The sequence below is a fragment of the Lynx rufus genome, unplaced genomic scaffold, assembly GCF_022079265.1.
Source record: "Lynx rufus isolate CCGP_SWC_20201006 ecotype Redwood Valley unplaced genomic scaffold, mLynRuf1.p SCAF_8, whole genome shotgun sequence".
Lineage (NCBI taxonomy): Eukaryota > Metazoa > Chordata > Mammalia > Carnivora > Felidae > Lynx > Lynx rufus.
Window position 1 is genome coordinate 26,046,799 of NW_025814896.1, and position 16,527 is coordinate 26,063,325.

Consider the following 16,527-nt stretch of genomic DNA (forward strand, 5'->3'; position numbering starts at 1 on the left):
CTGACAGCTCAGAGCCTGGGGCCTATTTCAGATTCTGTGTTTCCCTCTCTCTCTCTCTCTGCCCCTTCCCTGCTTATGCACACTCTCTCTAAATAAATAAATACAATAAATAAATAAACATTTTTTAAAAATCTCAAGGATGCACACTTAATTTTTTTATCATTGTCATTATCACTGTTAAAGTAAATTTTGTCATACTCTAGATCAAGTATTCTCTTAAAATGTGACTCCTCATAGCTACACAGGATTCACCAAAATGATGTGCCACAAAGATCTTCCCATTTCTGAACTGGGGAAAACTGAAGCTTCCTTCCCAATCCTTTCTGCACCAGCCCTGGGACAGCTTGAATGGGCAGGCCGAAGGTGCGTGATGGGGAGGGACCTTTGCAGGCTCAGAGAGGGCCGTGGGCCTGCGAGAGCACACAGTCGGGGCTGTGCGGCCAGTGATCAGGAGTGGGCACAGGAAGAGGGGCACAGTAGGATACCCCACCCTGGACAGGATGGAGCGGGATCCATGTGGTCGGAAGGCAGGTAACCAACACTATGCCTTTTGCACTCTGCACCTGGCCCCTGAAGCCTCAAAGATAGTCTCCTGCCCACTTTGGAAAGAGCTTCCGGACTGAGGTTGGACATTCCAGTCTCACTCCACCCAGTGGTCTCAGACAGTTCTCAAGTGCAGGGGGACTAAAGGTCTGCCCGGAGACCCCTTCAGAAGAAGCTGAAGCTACCCATGTCTTTCAGAGGGATTTGCCACTCCCCACCTATCTGGTCCTTTACCACTAAGGAAAGGGCCAAGGACTGGGGTTCATCCACAGATGGTAAGAGACACGGCTGTGCCTGGATCTATTTCCTGTCTCCTTCCACGTGCCCTTATCTGCCATACCCCGCAGTCTTCAGACACGGCCAGACAGGAACAGTGGCAAAGGAGACCTGACAGGTAAGACTCCCCCAGGAGTCCTTGCCCCAGTCCACCCTCTCTCTCATCCACTAAGGAAAGGCTGGGACTGAGGGTGACCTAGGAGCTCCGGACCCTCTCCAGGACAGCATCCTGAGAAGTTCCACGGTCTACCACCCAGTAACCCAGAGGGAAAGGACTTTGCTGCTTAGGAAACAATGGGGGTGGAAGACAGAGTTATTTGGAAGCCAGGAAGGAGAGTCAGCATCAGGAAACAATAGATGCTGGCGAGGATGTGGAGAAATGGGAAGCCTCTTGCACTGTTGGTGAGAATGCAAACTGGTGCAGCCGCTCTGGAAAACAGTGTGGAGATTCCTCAAAAACTTAAAAATAGAACTACCCTACGACCCAGGAATAGCACTACTAGGAATTTACCCAAGGGATACAGGAGTGCTGATGCACAAGGACACGTGTACCCCAATGTTTATAGCAGTACTTTCAACCATAGCCAAATTATGGAAAGAGCCTAAATGTCCATCAACTGACGAATGGATAAAGAAGATGTGGTTTATATGTACAATGGAACACTAGTTGACAACGAGAAAGAATGAAATCCTGCCATTTGCAGCAAGATGGATGCAACTGGAAGATATTATGCTAAGTGAAGTCAGTCAGAGAAAGACAGATATCATATGTTTTCACTCATATGTGGATCTTGAGAAACTTAACAGAAGACCATGGGGGAAGGGAAGGGGAAAAAATAGTTACAGACAGAGAGGGAGGGAGGCAAACCATAAGAGACTCTTAAATACAGACAACAAACTGAGGGTTGAAGGGGGTCAGGGGAGAGGGGAAAATGGGTGATGGGCATTGAGGAGAAGGGCACTTGTTGGATGAGTACTGGGTGTTGTATGTAAGTGATAAACCATGGGAATCTACCCTAAAAACCAAGAGCACACTTTACACTCTGTACATTAGCCAATTTTACAATAATTTATATTAAAAAAAGAAGAAGAAGCAGGCCAGCCTTAGACATGACTGCCAGCCCCCCCCCCCCCCCACACACACACCAGCCATAGTACCTGGAATTTCACCAATAGACATTCAGTCCTTTGCATATAATCTCCAAAGATCCTGTCAAGATTCATGATACAAATCCTATTACACTCAGATCACCAGGCCAGATTACAAAAAGCCAAGGAATTGCCAACAGTAACAGCACAAATAGTCAAGGATGCAGACTTTGCAAACAAATAGATCTGGAATCAGGCCTTGGCTCAGCCATTTTCTGACAGTGAGAATCTTGGGCAGGTCACTTCACCTCATTGAGCCCCAGTCTCTTTATCCACAAAATGGAAATAATAATAGTACATACCCACCAGGGCTGTTTGAGAGAGAGAAAAATAATTCATGTAAATGTTGAAGCTCACATCTAGCAGATACTAAGAGCTCAATAAGTATTAACTACTCTGATATTATTAATAGGCTGGAGTATAACACAACGTATCAAAAGCTTCCTAAGAGTGCATTTCTAATCCTGGGAAATAGACAAGAGAGCTAACAAATTCGTGTACAAAGATGTCCATCGCAATGTGAGCTATAAAGGCAAAACCTAGCAATCTAACCTTCTACCAGCGAGAGCAGGCCGGCTGGATAGGTACCACCTACACCAAAATACCACGCGGCTGCTAAGAGAGGGGCCGTGGCCTCCCAACCACTGGCAGGGAGAGATGCCATGAGGTGTTGGGTGAAAAAGAGCAAATGGCAGAGTAGTGTATGTATAATCTGATGCTATTTGGTGAAAAAATATTTAGAGGTACATATACACATTTGTACATGTATATACTTGCGTATGCACAGAAAAATGTCCACAAGGCTACAACACACCTTAACACTAGTTACCCCTGGAGATGGAGGAAGAAGGTAAGTCATTGTTTTACTTTAGACACCCCTATAAGGCTTGAATTTTTCATTTTAAGTGAAGGACATGTACCACTTCCTAATTAGAGAGAAACGCTCTTTCTTGAACATTCCAAATAAGCTCTTCTGTGAGGGCCTTTGTGCCTACTGCTCCCTCTGCCAGGGTCACCATCCTTCCAAATGACAGCAGGCTTCAAGCTCTGTGAAAATGTCCCCTCCTCTGTGAAGCCTTCCCTGATCCCCCTATGTAAATAGCTATGCCCTCTCTACCTCCCATGCCACCCCCTACCCTCGCCTTGGCTTTCTGGGTTCTCTGCTGCACTTGCTCACCCTGTGACTTACCATTTATTTTACTAGCTAGTTAATCGTCTGTCTCACCCCACTACAATGTCAGTTCCGTGAGGGCACAGGTTTTCGTTTCTGTTGTTATTCACTGCTGCCTGCCCAGGGCCTGGCACATGGAAAACACTCAATGAATAACCGTCTGGGCCCTGATGGGACCAGGTCACAGTCAAAGGTTGGGCTTTGAGTCATCTACTTCGGTCAGACTCAGAGGCTGAAAGGGATGGGATCTTTTGAGCAACTCTGGTTCCAGGAATCCACCCTTTCAATGCACTCGCACAAGTGCATAGGGGCATCTGCACAAGGATTTTCCATGCAGAGCTGCTCAAAGTTAAAAACTGGAACCAACCTACATGTCTATCAAGAGAAGGCTGGCTTAAGAGTCTGTGATACATGCAAATTATGGGGCACTATGCAACTGTTAACAAAAAAAAAAAAAAAAAAAGATAAGTTAACAAAAGAATAAGCTGGATCTAAATTACTGATACAGAAACATATCCATGGCATGTAGTTAAATTTTTAAAAAGCAAATGGCAGGACATAGCTATAATTTTACATCACTGGTCTAAAAATAAAAAGGATGTGAGCATGTAGACAAATTTAACACTGAAGAAGAAGGAAAAAAAAAGAGGAAGGCTAAACCAATCTACCAATTCGAGCGGTGACTAGGGCTGCTACTATTGGGTACTGTGCGGCTGCTGCCTTTTTTTTTTTTTTTTTTTTAACCAACTAGAATCGCTACTTTTAAAAGGTTTTTTAAAAAAAGGTTTTTGAAAAGTAATCTCTACACCCAACGTGGGGCTCGAACTCACAACCCCAAGATCACGAGTCGCATGCTCTAAGCCAGGCAGGCGCCCCTAAGGCACTTTTTTTTTTTTTTTAATTTTTTTTTCAACGTTTATTTATTTTTGGGACAGAGAGAGACAGAGCATGAACGGGGGAGGGGCAGAGAGAGAGGGAGACACAGAATCGGAAACAGGCTCCAGGCTCCGAGCCATCAGCCCAGAGCCTGACACGGGGCTTGAACTCACGGACCGTGAGATCGTGACCTGGCTGAAGTCGGACGCTTAACCGACTGCGCCACCCAGGCGCCCCAAGGCACTTTTTTAAAAGAGGGGAAAGCACATTTGCAACGTGGAGGAGAGACTGTCCAGCTGCTCGCAGCTCTCTACTCCGCCACCGCAGGACCCAGCCCTGCCGGCACTGCCCCCCTATTCCCAAGTCCCTGGCGCCCTGGAGCTGGGGAAGGGGACGGTGCTGCCACACCTTAACACAACTATGATTTGGGTTTTCACTGGGCCCCTGGTAGGGTCTTAGGAAACCCGGACAGCCTCCAAATTACCTTATGTTTGCACATCAAAGCTAGAAGGGGCCTGAGTGGTCACTTCATCTAGTGGTGACGGCACACTGAGGGGCATCCAGGGTCAGAAGGGGGAAAGGTGCAGGAGGAAGGAAGAAGAACAAAGATGACCCAAGCCCCACTCACATATTGTACGAAACACCCTCCCAGAGCACAGGAGGACATTTTAACAGTGGCTTCTGGCAATGCTGCTTCTCCTACATCCCAGGCCATCCCACCAACCGGGCGCGGGGGGGGGACCCTGCACCCTCCTCCACGCATATACTCAAGGAGCCTCCCCCAGACAGAGTGGCCCTGAAGCCAGAGTCCTGAGTGGTACCTTCACCTCCACCATGCCTCTCCAGGTCCCGGGGAGAACCAGGTTGGCCCCTTAGGCTCATAGGCCCTCCCCTTCCAACCCATCCTGATTGATCCTAGACCCACCCACCCCCCAACCCCAGCTCATACCCCAGACCCTGCCTGAGCGTGGCCCACCTTCTCCACCGATGCATTGGATTGCAGCAGAACCTTCTTCTGGAACTCCCCTCCTCTCCTTTGAGCATCTCTGAGAACTGACTGTCTGCCATAGGGTATTCTAAACGGCTTAGGGCTTTCAGCACTGAGAGGTTTCTGGAAAGCAAAATGGGCCTCCCAGGTCATCATGGGGGCGGCAGGGGTGGCGGGGGGAGACCAGAGGCAGATGCTGAAAGAACGAGCACCCCAGCCCCCCGTCAGTAAACACACCGACCTGTGAAAGGGACAGCCAGGTGTCTAATGGATCCTGCAATAAAGACACGCCCATGCTGGGGAGTGAGTAACCAGGAGCTTCCTCTGTTGGGGCAGAGACTTCAGTCTGCCCTTGGGGAAACCCTCTCCTTGTCCTGGAAGAGATACCCTGGCCAAAGGGGAGGACTGGGGAGCGCATACTCATGGTTCTGGAAAGTGTGCGTGCGGTGGCGCAACCCCGACACTCCAGAGGTGGTCCGAGCGTCCCTGTAGGAACGCACAGTGCGTGCGTCTTACAGCAGAGCGGGCCACGTGGGATCTAGGTCTGTACTGCTTACGCCGGACAGGCATCGCGTGGAGCCTGTCTCGAAGGTGGAGCTTCTCTCTCAAGCCTCAGTTCCCAGGAACAGGAATCGGACTTCAATCGCTGAAGTATTCTGACCCCAGACCCACACGAGAGATACCGTATCCACCGCTGAGAGTCGGAGGCCAAACCACCCTGCTCTATCTCCTTACTCCCACAAAATGAGAGCATCAGTCAAGCCTGGGAGGGTGAATCCTGGAGCAGAGAGGAGGGCCCAGTCTCCTCTGCCTCTGCTGAGTCTGCCTCTGCTGAGGCCTCAGGCCTCTGGAGCTTGGTCTCCAGGGAGATGAAGCTTGGGCGGGGAGGCTGGCGGGCCCCAGTGGCTCATCTCTGCAGGTTACACACGCTGGAGGACCGAGAAAATAGCCCAGGATCGAGCCTGTGACTCTAGGTTCCCTGGGTTGTCTTCCCTCCAGGTCCTGCCCCCAAGCTTGTAGACGCTGGGGTCCGGTATTGGCCATGCTCTGGGAAGGGGCCGTGCCCAGGTTGGAGACAGCAGAGGGCGATGGATGAAGTGAACCTAACCAGGGAGGTGGCCCGCCTGGCTGCAGTGCTCAGAAGGAGCCGAGGGACCTAAAGGGGCTCTGGAAAAAGTGCCTCCATGTAAGAAAACACACACACACAGCGAAGCCACCTGGTTCGGCTCCCGCTCCTACCTGCGGGGGCACGGGCCTCTCTGGCTCCCTGTCTCTGGGGCGTTTCATCACTGGAGGAGCTGACATCACGTTTCGCTGTAGGTGGGCGTTGGCCGCAGTCTTGGCCCTGGGGTCCGGGGGCTGTGTGGGGGCTTTGTGTGCCCACTTCTTGGGCTCCGCATAGGTCCTGCTGGACCTGAAACCCTCTGCCGGGGAGTCGTTCACTTCTTGGATCTGTGCCAGGGAGACAACCGCCCTCGGAGTGCTGCAGTGTCCCAGAGGGAAATGCAGGGCTTCCTGGGCCTAATGCTAACATCGCAGGGCCCTCCAGGCACCCAGGGCTTGCTCCCTAGAAACCGAGTACCCTTAGGGGCATCAAACCAGAGATTATAACCCTGTCCCTGGGCCAACCGCGAAGGCCCTGAGTACCCACAGTCAGGAGACTGCTCCCGTGAGGGACTCAGTCTCCCCGTCTGTAAAATGGACAGTGGATTCCAAACATTTTGGAGGGTTTTTTTAATCTTAAGGGAAGCTCCAAAGTGTAAAAATAGATAAAAAGCTGAACTGCTTTAGGAGCCACTGCAGTAGCCTCAGAGAATTTCTCCGTGGCATGTTTGGAAAATTATCGGATGAGGTGACCCCAAAGTCCCCTTGTAGCTTTGATCTGCAAAGATAGGGTAATTCTGAGATGGTGTGGGTTTCCTAAGTCCCTACCATGAGCCCGGTGAGCCCAGAGTGGTAACGCGTAATAGTGATGGGTAAGATGTGAGCCGCCTTCAAGAAGAGAGTCATCTACTAGACAGAACAGGACCAGCAGTCCACAGGCTCTGCAGTCAGACTACCTGGGTCCAGACCTATCCCTTCTTGACTGAGCAACTTCAGGCAAGATGCTTAACCTCTCTGTGCCTCACTTTCCTTGTCTGTCAAATGAGGATAATTACAGAAACTAGCACCCACTTACCCAGCTCCCAACCTCCTCCGAAAGAAGTCATCCCATCCCTTCTCCTTCCTGGGGGTCCTTCCTACCCCCGGGCCCTACAGCTGACTCTGGCCCACCGCTGAGAGAGAGTGGGGGGTGCCCCCTGTTGACCATACCTTCTTGGGCAGCAAAGGCAAGGGGCTCTTAGAGGCGTTGAAATTGAGGATGGGCTTGAACAGGTTGGCGTTCCAGAGGAGGACGTCCCCGTTGTAGGAGGAGGTCCCGAGGAACTGGTTCTGGTACTTGGCCATGCTCAGGACATCTTCCTTGTGGAAGTTCTGCCAGTGGTGGCACCGAAGCATCGGCTTGGTCTCGTGGAGCCTACACACAGGGCCAGAGGCGGGAGGGCAGAGCGCTCGGCCTTAGTGCCGCACCGGGTCGGGGGATCACCGAGGCCTTTAGATTCCGGGAGGCGACTCAGAAGAGGACACTCAGGTGGAAGCTCTGCCCCGCTGACCTCATTCACTAAGCACCTACCATGTGTCTACTACAAAGGCCCTGTCCTAGGGGCTTGACATCAACTAACCTTACAGATTCGCCCCATTCAGACAGCTGAGTAAGGATTAAAGCAGGGAAGCCATGGCCCTGGAAAGGCCCTCTGAAGAGGAAGAGGACTTGCACATTCTGTTCCCTCTGCCTGGAATGTTCCTCCCACCCCAAGTCCCTTGCTGCTTCATTGAGAAGATCCCACTCCACCCACAACAGCTTCAGATGAGCGTTTCCTGACTGCCCCTGAGACTAAATCCAATTTCCCTTCCCTTCCCATAGAAACCTATACTTTTGGGGTGCCTGGGTGGCTCAGTTGGTTAAGCGTCCGACTTCAGCTCAGCTCACGATCTCGCGGTTTGTGAGTTCAAGCCCCACATCAGGCTCTGTGCTGTCAGCAAGGAGCCCGCTTCAGAACCTCTGTTCCCCTCTCTCTGGCCCTCCCCTACTCACTCTGCCTTTCTCTCTCTCAAAAATAAATATTAAAAAAAACCAAACCGGTACTTCTTCCCACCCACAGCACTCAACAGACTTTACCATTATAAATGAAGTTATTTGGTTAGCATCTGCCTCTCTCTAGGAAGATGGGAACACATTCTTGCTTATACCCACCCCCAGCATGTAACACAAAGCCTAGAACATGTTATACTCAAGGAACGGTGGACAAACGGATGGATGAGCAAATGAAGCAAGGGACATTACCCACCATGAATTTCTTGCTTGCCTTCCAAAGCGAGTGAAGCTAGGAATAGGGGAACCCACCCGAAGCAGAGAGAACCGTCAGCCGCCCTTAGCTCCCCACACACACCCTTGCCACTCACGTGAAACAAGTGATTCTCTTACTCCATCCTGTCACGTAGAACACCTTGTTCATGTGGACAATCCCACTAACCTGTTGACGATAAAAGAAAACAGAGCCCCTAAGGTGCCTCAGAGAAAATGGCCCTGGGCCCCAAATGTCTTCTTAATCATACCGAGCAAGAAGTCAACCCTCTCCACGATGATAAGAGTTCTCTAGTGATACCACCATACGTTTTTCAGAGCGCTCTCACATCACCTGATTTCACTTGATAGACTCGGAGGAGGTAGACAGGGTAGGGATCCATGGCCATTCAACAGGGGGATAACTGGGAAGGTCAAATAACTGATAGGATCTGCACCAGTACTCAGATCCCTGGCTACTTGGCCAAATGCTCCTTCTGAGTTGGTTCAAGGACTTTCATAAGAGTTAGTAGTGGGCTCAAGTCCTAAAGTGAGACTGCTGGCTTTGCTCCATGCCACACCCACAGACTGTCTTTATAACCCCGTCCCTTTGACCCGGCATTTCCCAGACAGGAGTGAGCATGGGGCTCACCGGGCCCCACTGCTGGAAATGCCATCCAAAGCTCTCATACCTGGGGCGAGGAGTGCCAACAAATTAAAAGAACAAGGGTAGCCAGCCCTCGTAGAATCCTTATTAAGGACAGGCACTGTTCCCTACCTTCACCTTATAGGCAAGAACACAAAGGCTCAGGGAGGCAAGAAGCCAGGCAATCTATACGCACAGCCTTAAAAAGAGGCATAAAAAGATAGTGCACCCCCAGGGTCATGAGAGGTACGCTTTGCTTCTCACAAGGCACCCCCCGGGCACCTCTGACACACCAGACCGACCTCCAGCTGGTCCGGGTTGGGGAAGGTCAGCAGGCATTCGCCAACGGCATAGTTCCACATCTTTATGGTGCCGTTGCACAAACCCGTAAGCAGGCGCCGCTCTGATTCATCCAGGCACATGGTGGTCAGCTCCACGTGCTGGTCCCCAGTCACACAGAACTCCATCATCCTCCTGCCCGTCGTGATCTCCCACACTGTCACCAAGCTGCTCAGGCAGCCGCTCACTACCTGTGGGGGAGCACACGGCTGGGGCTCCTGGAGAACAGAGTGTCCCCACACTCAAGGGTGGCCTCCCCCTGTCACGGCTGGGGCCAGCCCAGCCCCCCCACTTCCCCGCTATGCACTGAGAAGACAGGCATTCAAGGCGTTCCTGCTGCTGGATAAGCCCCTCTTGAAAACAGGCCTTCCTCTGCTCTGGAGCACAGGCCAGTGCAAACTGGCACAACTCTTTTAGAAGGAACCACATTGGTGAAATCCCCTTTAACTCAGAATCTATCCAGAGAAAATAATCTCTAAGTCAGAAAAGATGTTTACTGAAGCATCATTAATGGAGGGGGAAGAAAACAACGGGAAATACACTAACTGCTCCCTAAGAAAGGAAATGCTGAGAACAAAAGATAGTCACTCCACTTCAATGCAACAGTAGCAGGTGAGCCTGTTTCAGACCAACCCTCTTGCTGAGAACAATCTAGAAAAACTGGGGATTTTTTTTTTAACTGTTTGAAGGCATCGAAGGGCCCTAAGGTGTGCGGGATGGTGGTGCCGGGAACCAGCCTGAGAGAGAAGTGCAGAGAGGTGAACGATGGCCTCGTGCAGCCAAAGGCTATCTCTGCAGCAGATACAGCCTGTCCTGCTCAGAGCCCAGGCCAGAAAAAGGGTCCCAGTGGAAGTGGGAAGAGGGCCTGGGAGCCCTTTCTGTCCCCACCCCTCAAAAACCATATGCCCAGTTGTTCTGCTCCACCCAGAGATCTCTACTTGGGATGAGGGTGCTAGACTTCCCTGGACTTCCCTTCCCTGGACTGGGCTTTCTTGGATAATGACACCCAGGAACAGCACCCCCCTGGGGAACCTCGCAGAGCGGCCCACACCTAGTGTTCCACCTCATACTCTGCGTACAGAGGCGGCACGTCCAGAGCTGACCTGCGGCAGTGGCCAGGGGCTCGCAGGCTGGGGGGAATGAGGTGATCCACTGACCAAGTGGTAGAGCCCCTGCCCCCCTCAGGCCGCTGACCCCTCTTCGGGGTTGCTTCTCACCCCCAAGCAGCTGTCCCACACCACCATCAATGCTATGAATTCCACCCCACCCCACCACTGTGCTGACCACTCTCCGGGCACGACGGGAGGTCTGGGTCCTGCCCCGCGTCACCCAGCACTCCTGCCAGCCCGAGAGACGGCCGGCCCCAGACCGCTCACCTGCTTAAAAATCTTACTGTAGAGGATGGCGCACAGGGGTGTGCTGTAAGTCGAGGTCTTCTCCCCTGCTTTCCCAGGCCCCTTGGTCTCCAAGTAGCCTTTTAGGATCCCAATCTGCAGGTGAGGAGAGGGGCAGGCAACTGGGCACTGGGTTCTGCCCTCAGTGACTGGCCCCAGGGGAACACTTCCAATAAATTGCAACATTAAGACATCCTGACTGTGCGTAGGCCTGAGCCCAGCAAGGCCTCCTGGTTCCTCAGCATGCCTGCCGATACCTCTCACCTCTACTCTGTGGGAGTCCCAACGTCCCTCATAACTTCTAGGAAGCAAAAAGCGTCAATCTGGTGTCTTCTCCTCCGGGGAGCCTTCCTTGACTATGCCCTGCCTCAGGCTAGGCTAAGGACCCTTTCTCTATGCTCCAAGAAGCACCGGGCATAAATCTCCATCACCACGCGGAGCATTTTCTGCGGACATTCTCTGCTCTTCTACGGCCTAGGTTCCTTGAGGGATGGGTGGCGTCTGATTAACGTAGTCTCTGCCCCTGGCCTCCCTCCCCGCGCAGCACTCACTGAGTAGGTCGTGCAGACGAGGCTGTCTTCGTTCTCGTGGAAGTAGGCGCTGGTGATGGGGCAGTTGCCCAGGGCAAAGAGCTTCCCACAAAAGGACTGAAGGCATATGTAGTCTTGCATGTCCCACACGCGGATATTCTGGGGGGTGGGAAGAAGGCAGAGGCCGAGAGTGGGCCCTGGGGGACACGGCCGGCCCCTGAGGCCTGGGATGTGAGCAGGGCCAGCCGCGCGCAGTGTAAGCACTTCCCGTATGCGCCCGCTGCACAGATCCCGACCGCGTAACAGAGTTGCCGTTCTTACGCTCAGATGAGAAAGTTGGGGCAACCCCCCCCCCGCCGCCGCCCCGAGGCTTCTTTCCCCCATGGCCTCCCCTCAACGGCTGAGGATGAAGACCAAGCGAGACGGCACGCGCCCCTGCAGACCCTCACAGGCTCCACTCCAGCCGACCTCGGCTAACGCCAGGCAGGACACACAGTGGCTACCAACGTAGTTGCCGAAAAAGCCCACCTGTCTCCAGGGCAGCCCGTCAAGTTCATCGCAAGTGGAGGAGCTGTCCCTAGAGAGGCTCCACGAAGTCCCTCTGGGACACACGTTGCTTGGAGACACCAGCAGTAAGTAGGGAAGGGCAGGGACTGGGACCGACCGGACTCCAGTCCATATCTTGGCTCTGCCCATCACTACTGTGAGGACTGGGGCCCGCCCGCCCCTGCCCCCTGCCCCTCCAGCCTCAGATCCTTCAGCATAGGCCATGACGCCCGGTTCTGGGGGCTGCCGGGAAGATGCCAGACAACAGCCAGTGTGGGCCGTGTTAGGGAGGGTGGCCTGGCTGACCCAAGGGTCCCGCCAATTCTCAGTCTCCTGAGTCCCAGAAGACACAAACTTGTGCCCGGATGGAGGGCACCTGGAGCCGTTGGCCTTCATCCCCACACTGACCAGAACACCCGGCAGCCCAGCAGATGGGGGGTACTCTGAACCAATCGATGCGGGGCAGCAAAGGGACAGGCCCTGAGCGAGGGAGCCCCAGGCACTGGAGAAGTTCCAGTCAGGCCCTGAGAGCCAGGGCAGCCGAGAAGGGGTCACTAGGAGAGCTGAGGTGTGAGTCTGGGTCCGGGGGCAGAGGGAGGGCGAGGGAATGGCTCCCACGTATCGCACACCTACTATGCACCAGACATGACACCGCGGCTTTACCACCAGCTCTTCTCCTCTAACTCCCAACAACCCATCCTGTGGATGAGGGGACGGAGGCTCAGGAAAGGGAAGGGCCTGGCCCAGGACCGCAGAGTAAGAAGCCAGGCTGGGCCACACGGGAACCCAGCTCTGGCGGACCGCTCAGAGCGGGCGCAGGCCTCTGGCGGGGGCTCTCGAGACCCATGGCCCCTTCTTGGTGATTCCACCTGGGGCCTCTCCCTCTCTGCCCTAGCCTAGGTGTGCAGCCACAGGCAGGGAGGTCACACCATTCCCCTGGGCCCCAGCTGACCGAGCTAGATCAGCATCCCTGGGCCAGCGTCCTTGCCGGGGAACAGGCACCAGCGGGTGTAAGAGCCATGCTCCACGAGGACAGCACCTTGTCCTTGGAGATACTGAAGAGGATGCTGCTGTTCTTGCTGTTCATGAGGATGTGCGTCACGGAGGTCTGATGCCCCTTCATCAGCCACATGGGCCTTTTTGAGAAGAAGGGGTTCCACAGGCGGATGAGGGGGTCATAGCCGCCAGTCACTGGGGTCAAAAAAATGGGTGTTAACCACTGGGGTCCTACACTGAGAACTTCTCCTGGGACCATGCCTTGGACCCCAGGCAGGTGCAGCAGATGGGGGGGGAAGGGGTGGTCGTGACAGTCTGCCCCCCTGCTGCCCTATCGTGCTAAGCAGAGACTGAGTCACCACCCCACCCCAGGTGCCCACAGGTGGGGACCAGAGCAGCAGGAGAGGAACCGGGCCCTGCAGTTCCTCTGCAGCTCTGATAGTCCCACGCCCCCAGCAGCCTCACTCCAGTTCCTCCAGGCCAGCAGCTTCATGTGCCTTGAAGATTACTTACCCACCAAGTTCTTGTCTGGGCAGTAATCAAAGCAAAGAATCCCTTTTCTTAAGTTCAGCACTGAAAACCTACAACAGCAAAGGGGGAAGGCTGCAGGCTGGGAGCCAGGGCCCTGGGGAGTCTCTGAGGCTGGGGTGGAGAGGAGCTGGAGGCAGGGCCACAGGGAGGCCAGGGAGAAGTCATCACCTCTCCCATGAAGGGCAGGAGCAGCCTCAGAGACCCTGTCCAGGGCTCACCCTGCAGCCAAGTTGGGACTGAGCACTGTAGCCAGAGCGGCTGCCGCGGGTCTCGTGGAGGAGGCGCCCACCCCTCACCTGTAGGGGAAGCAACCCCAGGGCACGAGCAACAACTCAGTGCTGGGACACATCTGCCTCGTTCCAAGGGCAAACCTAATGTGATCCTTGCTCCAACCGTACTGAGACGGGTGTTCCCCCAACCCGTGATAAAAATTTTTAAAAAGAAGAGGATTCCATGGGGCACCTGGGGAGGGCTCAGTTGGTTAAGCATCCGACTCTTGATTTAGGCTCAGGTCATGATCTCACGGTTCATGAGTTCGAGCCCCACCTCGGGCTCTGTGCTGACAGTGTGGAGCCTGGAGCCTGCTTGGGATTCTGTGTCTCATTCTCTCTCTGCCCCTCACCCACCCATAATCTCTCTCTCTCTCTCTCTCAAAAATAAATAAACACTAAAAAGAAAGAAAGAAAGAAAGAAAGAAAGAAAGAAAGAAAGAAAGAAAAGAAAAGAGAAAAGAAAAAGAAGGAGGAGGAGGTGGATATTCCAAGGGCCGAGGGAAGGGAAGAAAGCTACCGAGAGCTGTGCCCCTACCTGCTCTGTGCTGGTTCCTGTTTCGTGTATCACCCGCACCCCTCACATAATCCTAGAAAGCGTTGTCAGCCCTGTACCGTGTCATGAGGACACAGAAAGCAGAAAGTAAGGAGTTTGCCTAAGGCCACAAGGCTGGCAAGGTGGGGGCATCAGTATTCAGACCCAGGGTGAGTGTGGCAGGAAAGGAAGAGGGCAGCAGGGCTAGATGGGGCTCAGGAGGGCCAGGGTGAGGCAGGCAAGAGTTTCAGGAAGACCAGGCCCCAGAGTACTTTGCATCTGCTATTCCCTCTTACCCATCCATCCCACTCTGCCAGCTCCTTCTACTCAAACTCTCCCTTCTAATGAACTCAACTCAGAGGCCCCCATCAAACGGTACACCAGCCCCGTAACACAGCACGCCCTCCTTGAACCTGCCCCTCAACTGGTTCCTTTGCCACTCCCCAGGGCTCTAACCCGGTTGCCTGGGGGTCATCCTGCAGCCTCCCTCGCCAGCATTCCCATCATCCAGCTGGGCCCTAAACCCTCATGGCCCACGTCCCACCATCGCCCCGGCCTTTGCTTAGTTCAGGCCTCCTTCATTTCTGTGCAGCCTCCCAGCGCGTCTCTTGACCTCTAGTCCTGCTCCCCCTCCAAACCTGCTCTCCTTTCTACTGCCAGAAGCATTCCTCGAAAAATTGAAACTTCAAGAGGAACATAACAAATAAACATATTTCATTTGTTGTCAAACCAGATACATTTCCCTGTGTGCATATACACACAGAGAAACCTTCTGGAAGAACGGTCACTAGAAATTATTTCAGGCTGACTCACTCACTGGTGCAACAAAGATTTGCTGGCTCCTGTGCCCTTCCAGGATTACCGGGGACATAGATGTGATGCCCCTGCCTTCGTGGAGCTTTCCTTCCAGAGAGAAACAGCAGGAGCAAATAAATGAACAGAGACAGGGAGATGGACATTCACAAATCATGGTAAGTCCTGCAGGGAAATAAACAGGTGGCTTTGATAGGTGAGCCGAAGGAGACCAGTCTGCGGATGGCTGCTGGGCAGAGAAGGGACTGGAAGCTCAGAGGGGATGCAGGGAAGAAGGCCATGGCAAGCAGCTCAGGTGGCTTCAATTAGGTGGCGGTGCAGAAGTGAGAGAAGAAGGAGGGGAAGCAGGGGAGACGCTGTGGGCCGGTCTACACGCTCGGCTACCTGCTCCCTCGGGCTCCACCAGGGCTCTTCCACTCAGATTCACTGCTGGCTGCAAGCACCTCAAGAACTCAGCTCAGGCTGGCTGCCAGGGAGCCAACCTCTCAGGCCCACGCTGCCTCGGAAGCTGAGGCTTTTTCTGTTTTTTTTCGAATTAGAAAACAGTTAATTTTTTTTTTAATATGAAATTTACTGTCAAATTGGTTTCCATACAACACCCAGTGCTCATCCCAACAGGTGCCCTCCTCAATGCCCACCCCCCACCCTCCCCTCCCTCCCACCCCCCCATCAACCCTCAGTTTTTAAGAGTCTCTTATGGTTTGCCTCCCTCCCTCTCTTTTTTTCTTCCCCTCCCCCATGGCCTTCTGTTAAGTTTCTCAGGATCCACATAAGAGTGAAAATATATGGTACCTGTCTTTCTCTGTGTGACTTATTTCACTTAGCATAACCCTCTCCAGTTCCATCCATGTTGCTACAAAAGGCCATATTTCATTCTTTCTCATTGCCACATAGTATTCCATTGTGTATATAAACCACAATTTCTTTATCCATTCATCAGTTGATGGACATTTAGGCTCTTCCCATAATTTGGCTATCGTTGAGAGTGCTGCTATAAACATTGGGGTACAAGTGCCCCTATGCATCAGCACTCCTGTATCCCTTGGGTAAATTCCTAGCAGTGCTATTGCTGGGTCATAGGGTAAATCTATTTTTAATTTTTTGAGGAACCTCCACACTGTTTTCCAGAGCGGCTGCACCAGTTTGCATTCTCACCAACAGTGCAAGAGGGTTCCCGTTTCTCCACATCCTTTCCAACATCTATAGTCTCCTGATTTGTTCATTTTGGCCACTCTGACCGGTGTGAGGTGATATCTGAGTGTGGTTTTGATTTGTATTTCTCTGATGAGGAGCAACGTTGAGCATCTTTTCATGTGCCTGTTGGCCATCTGGATGTCTTCTTTTTTTTTTTTTTTTTTTTTTTAATTTTTTTTTTTTCAACGTTTATTTATTTTTGGGACAGAGAGAGACAGAGCATGAACGGGGGAGGGGCAGAGAGAGAGGGAGACACAGAATCGGAAACAGGCTCCAGGCTCTGAGCCATCAGCCCAGAGCCCGACGCGGGGCTCGAACTCACGGACCGTGAGATCGTGACCTGGCT

General features: G+C 53.0%; 1 protein-coding gene across 1 annotated transcript in view; it reads right to left on the bottom strand.

Moving 5' to 3' along the window:
• EFCAB8 (EF-hand calcium binding domain 8) overlaps positions 1-16,527 on the bottom strand; it is a 66,498-nt gene that overhangs the window by 20,502 nt on the left and 29,469 nt on the right. Inside the window, exons 11-19 of the mRNA XM_047068247.1 lie at positions 13,353-13,420; positions 12,883-13,034; positions 11,319-11,456; positions 10,750-10,863; positions 9,337-9,564; positions 8,508-8,578; positions 7,317-7,521; positions 6,243-6,455; positions 4,992-5,126 (exon numbers count right to left, since the gene is read on the bottom strand). Coding sequence (XP_046924203.1) covers positions 4,992-5,126; positions 6,243-6,455; positions 7,317-7,521; positions 8,508-8,578; positions 9,337-9,564; positions 10,750-10,863; positions 11,319-11,456; positions 12,883-13,034; positions 13,353-13,420 — 1,324 coding nt within the window. The remainder of the gene's footprint in view (positions 1-4,991; positions 5,127-6,242; positions 6,456-7,316; positions 7,522-8,507; positions 8,579-9,336; positions 9,565-10,749; positions 10,864-11,318; positions 11,457-12,882; positions 13,035-13,352; positions 13,421-16,527) is intronic.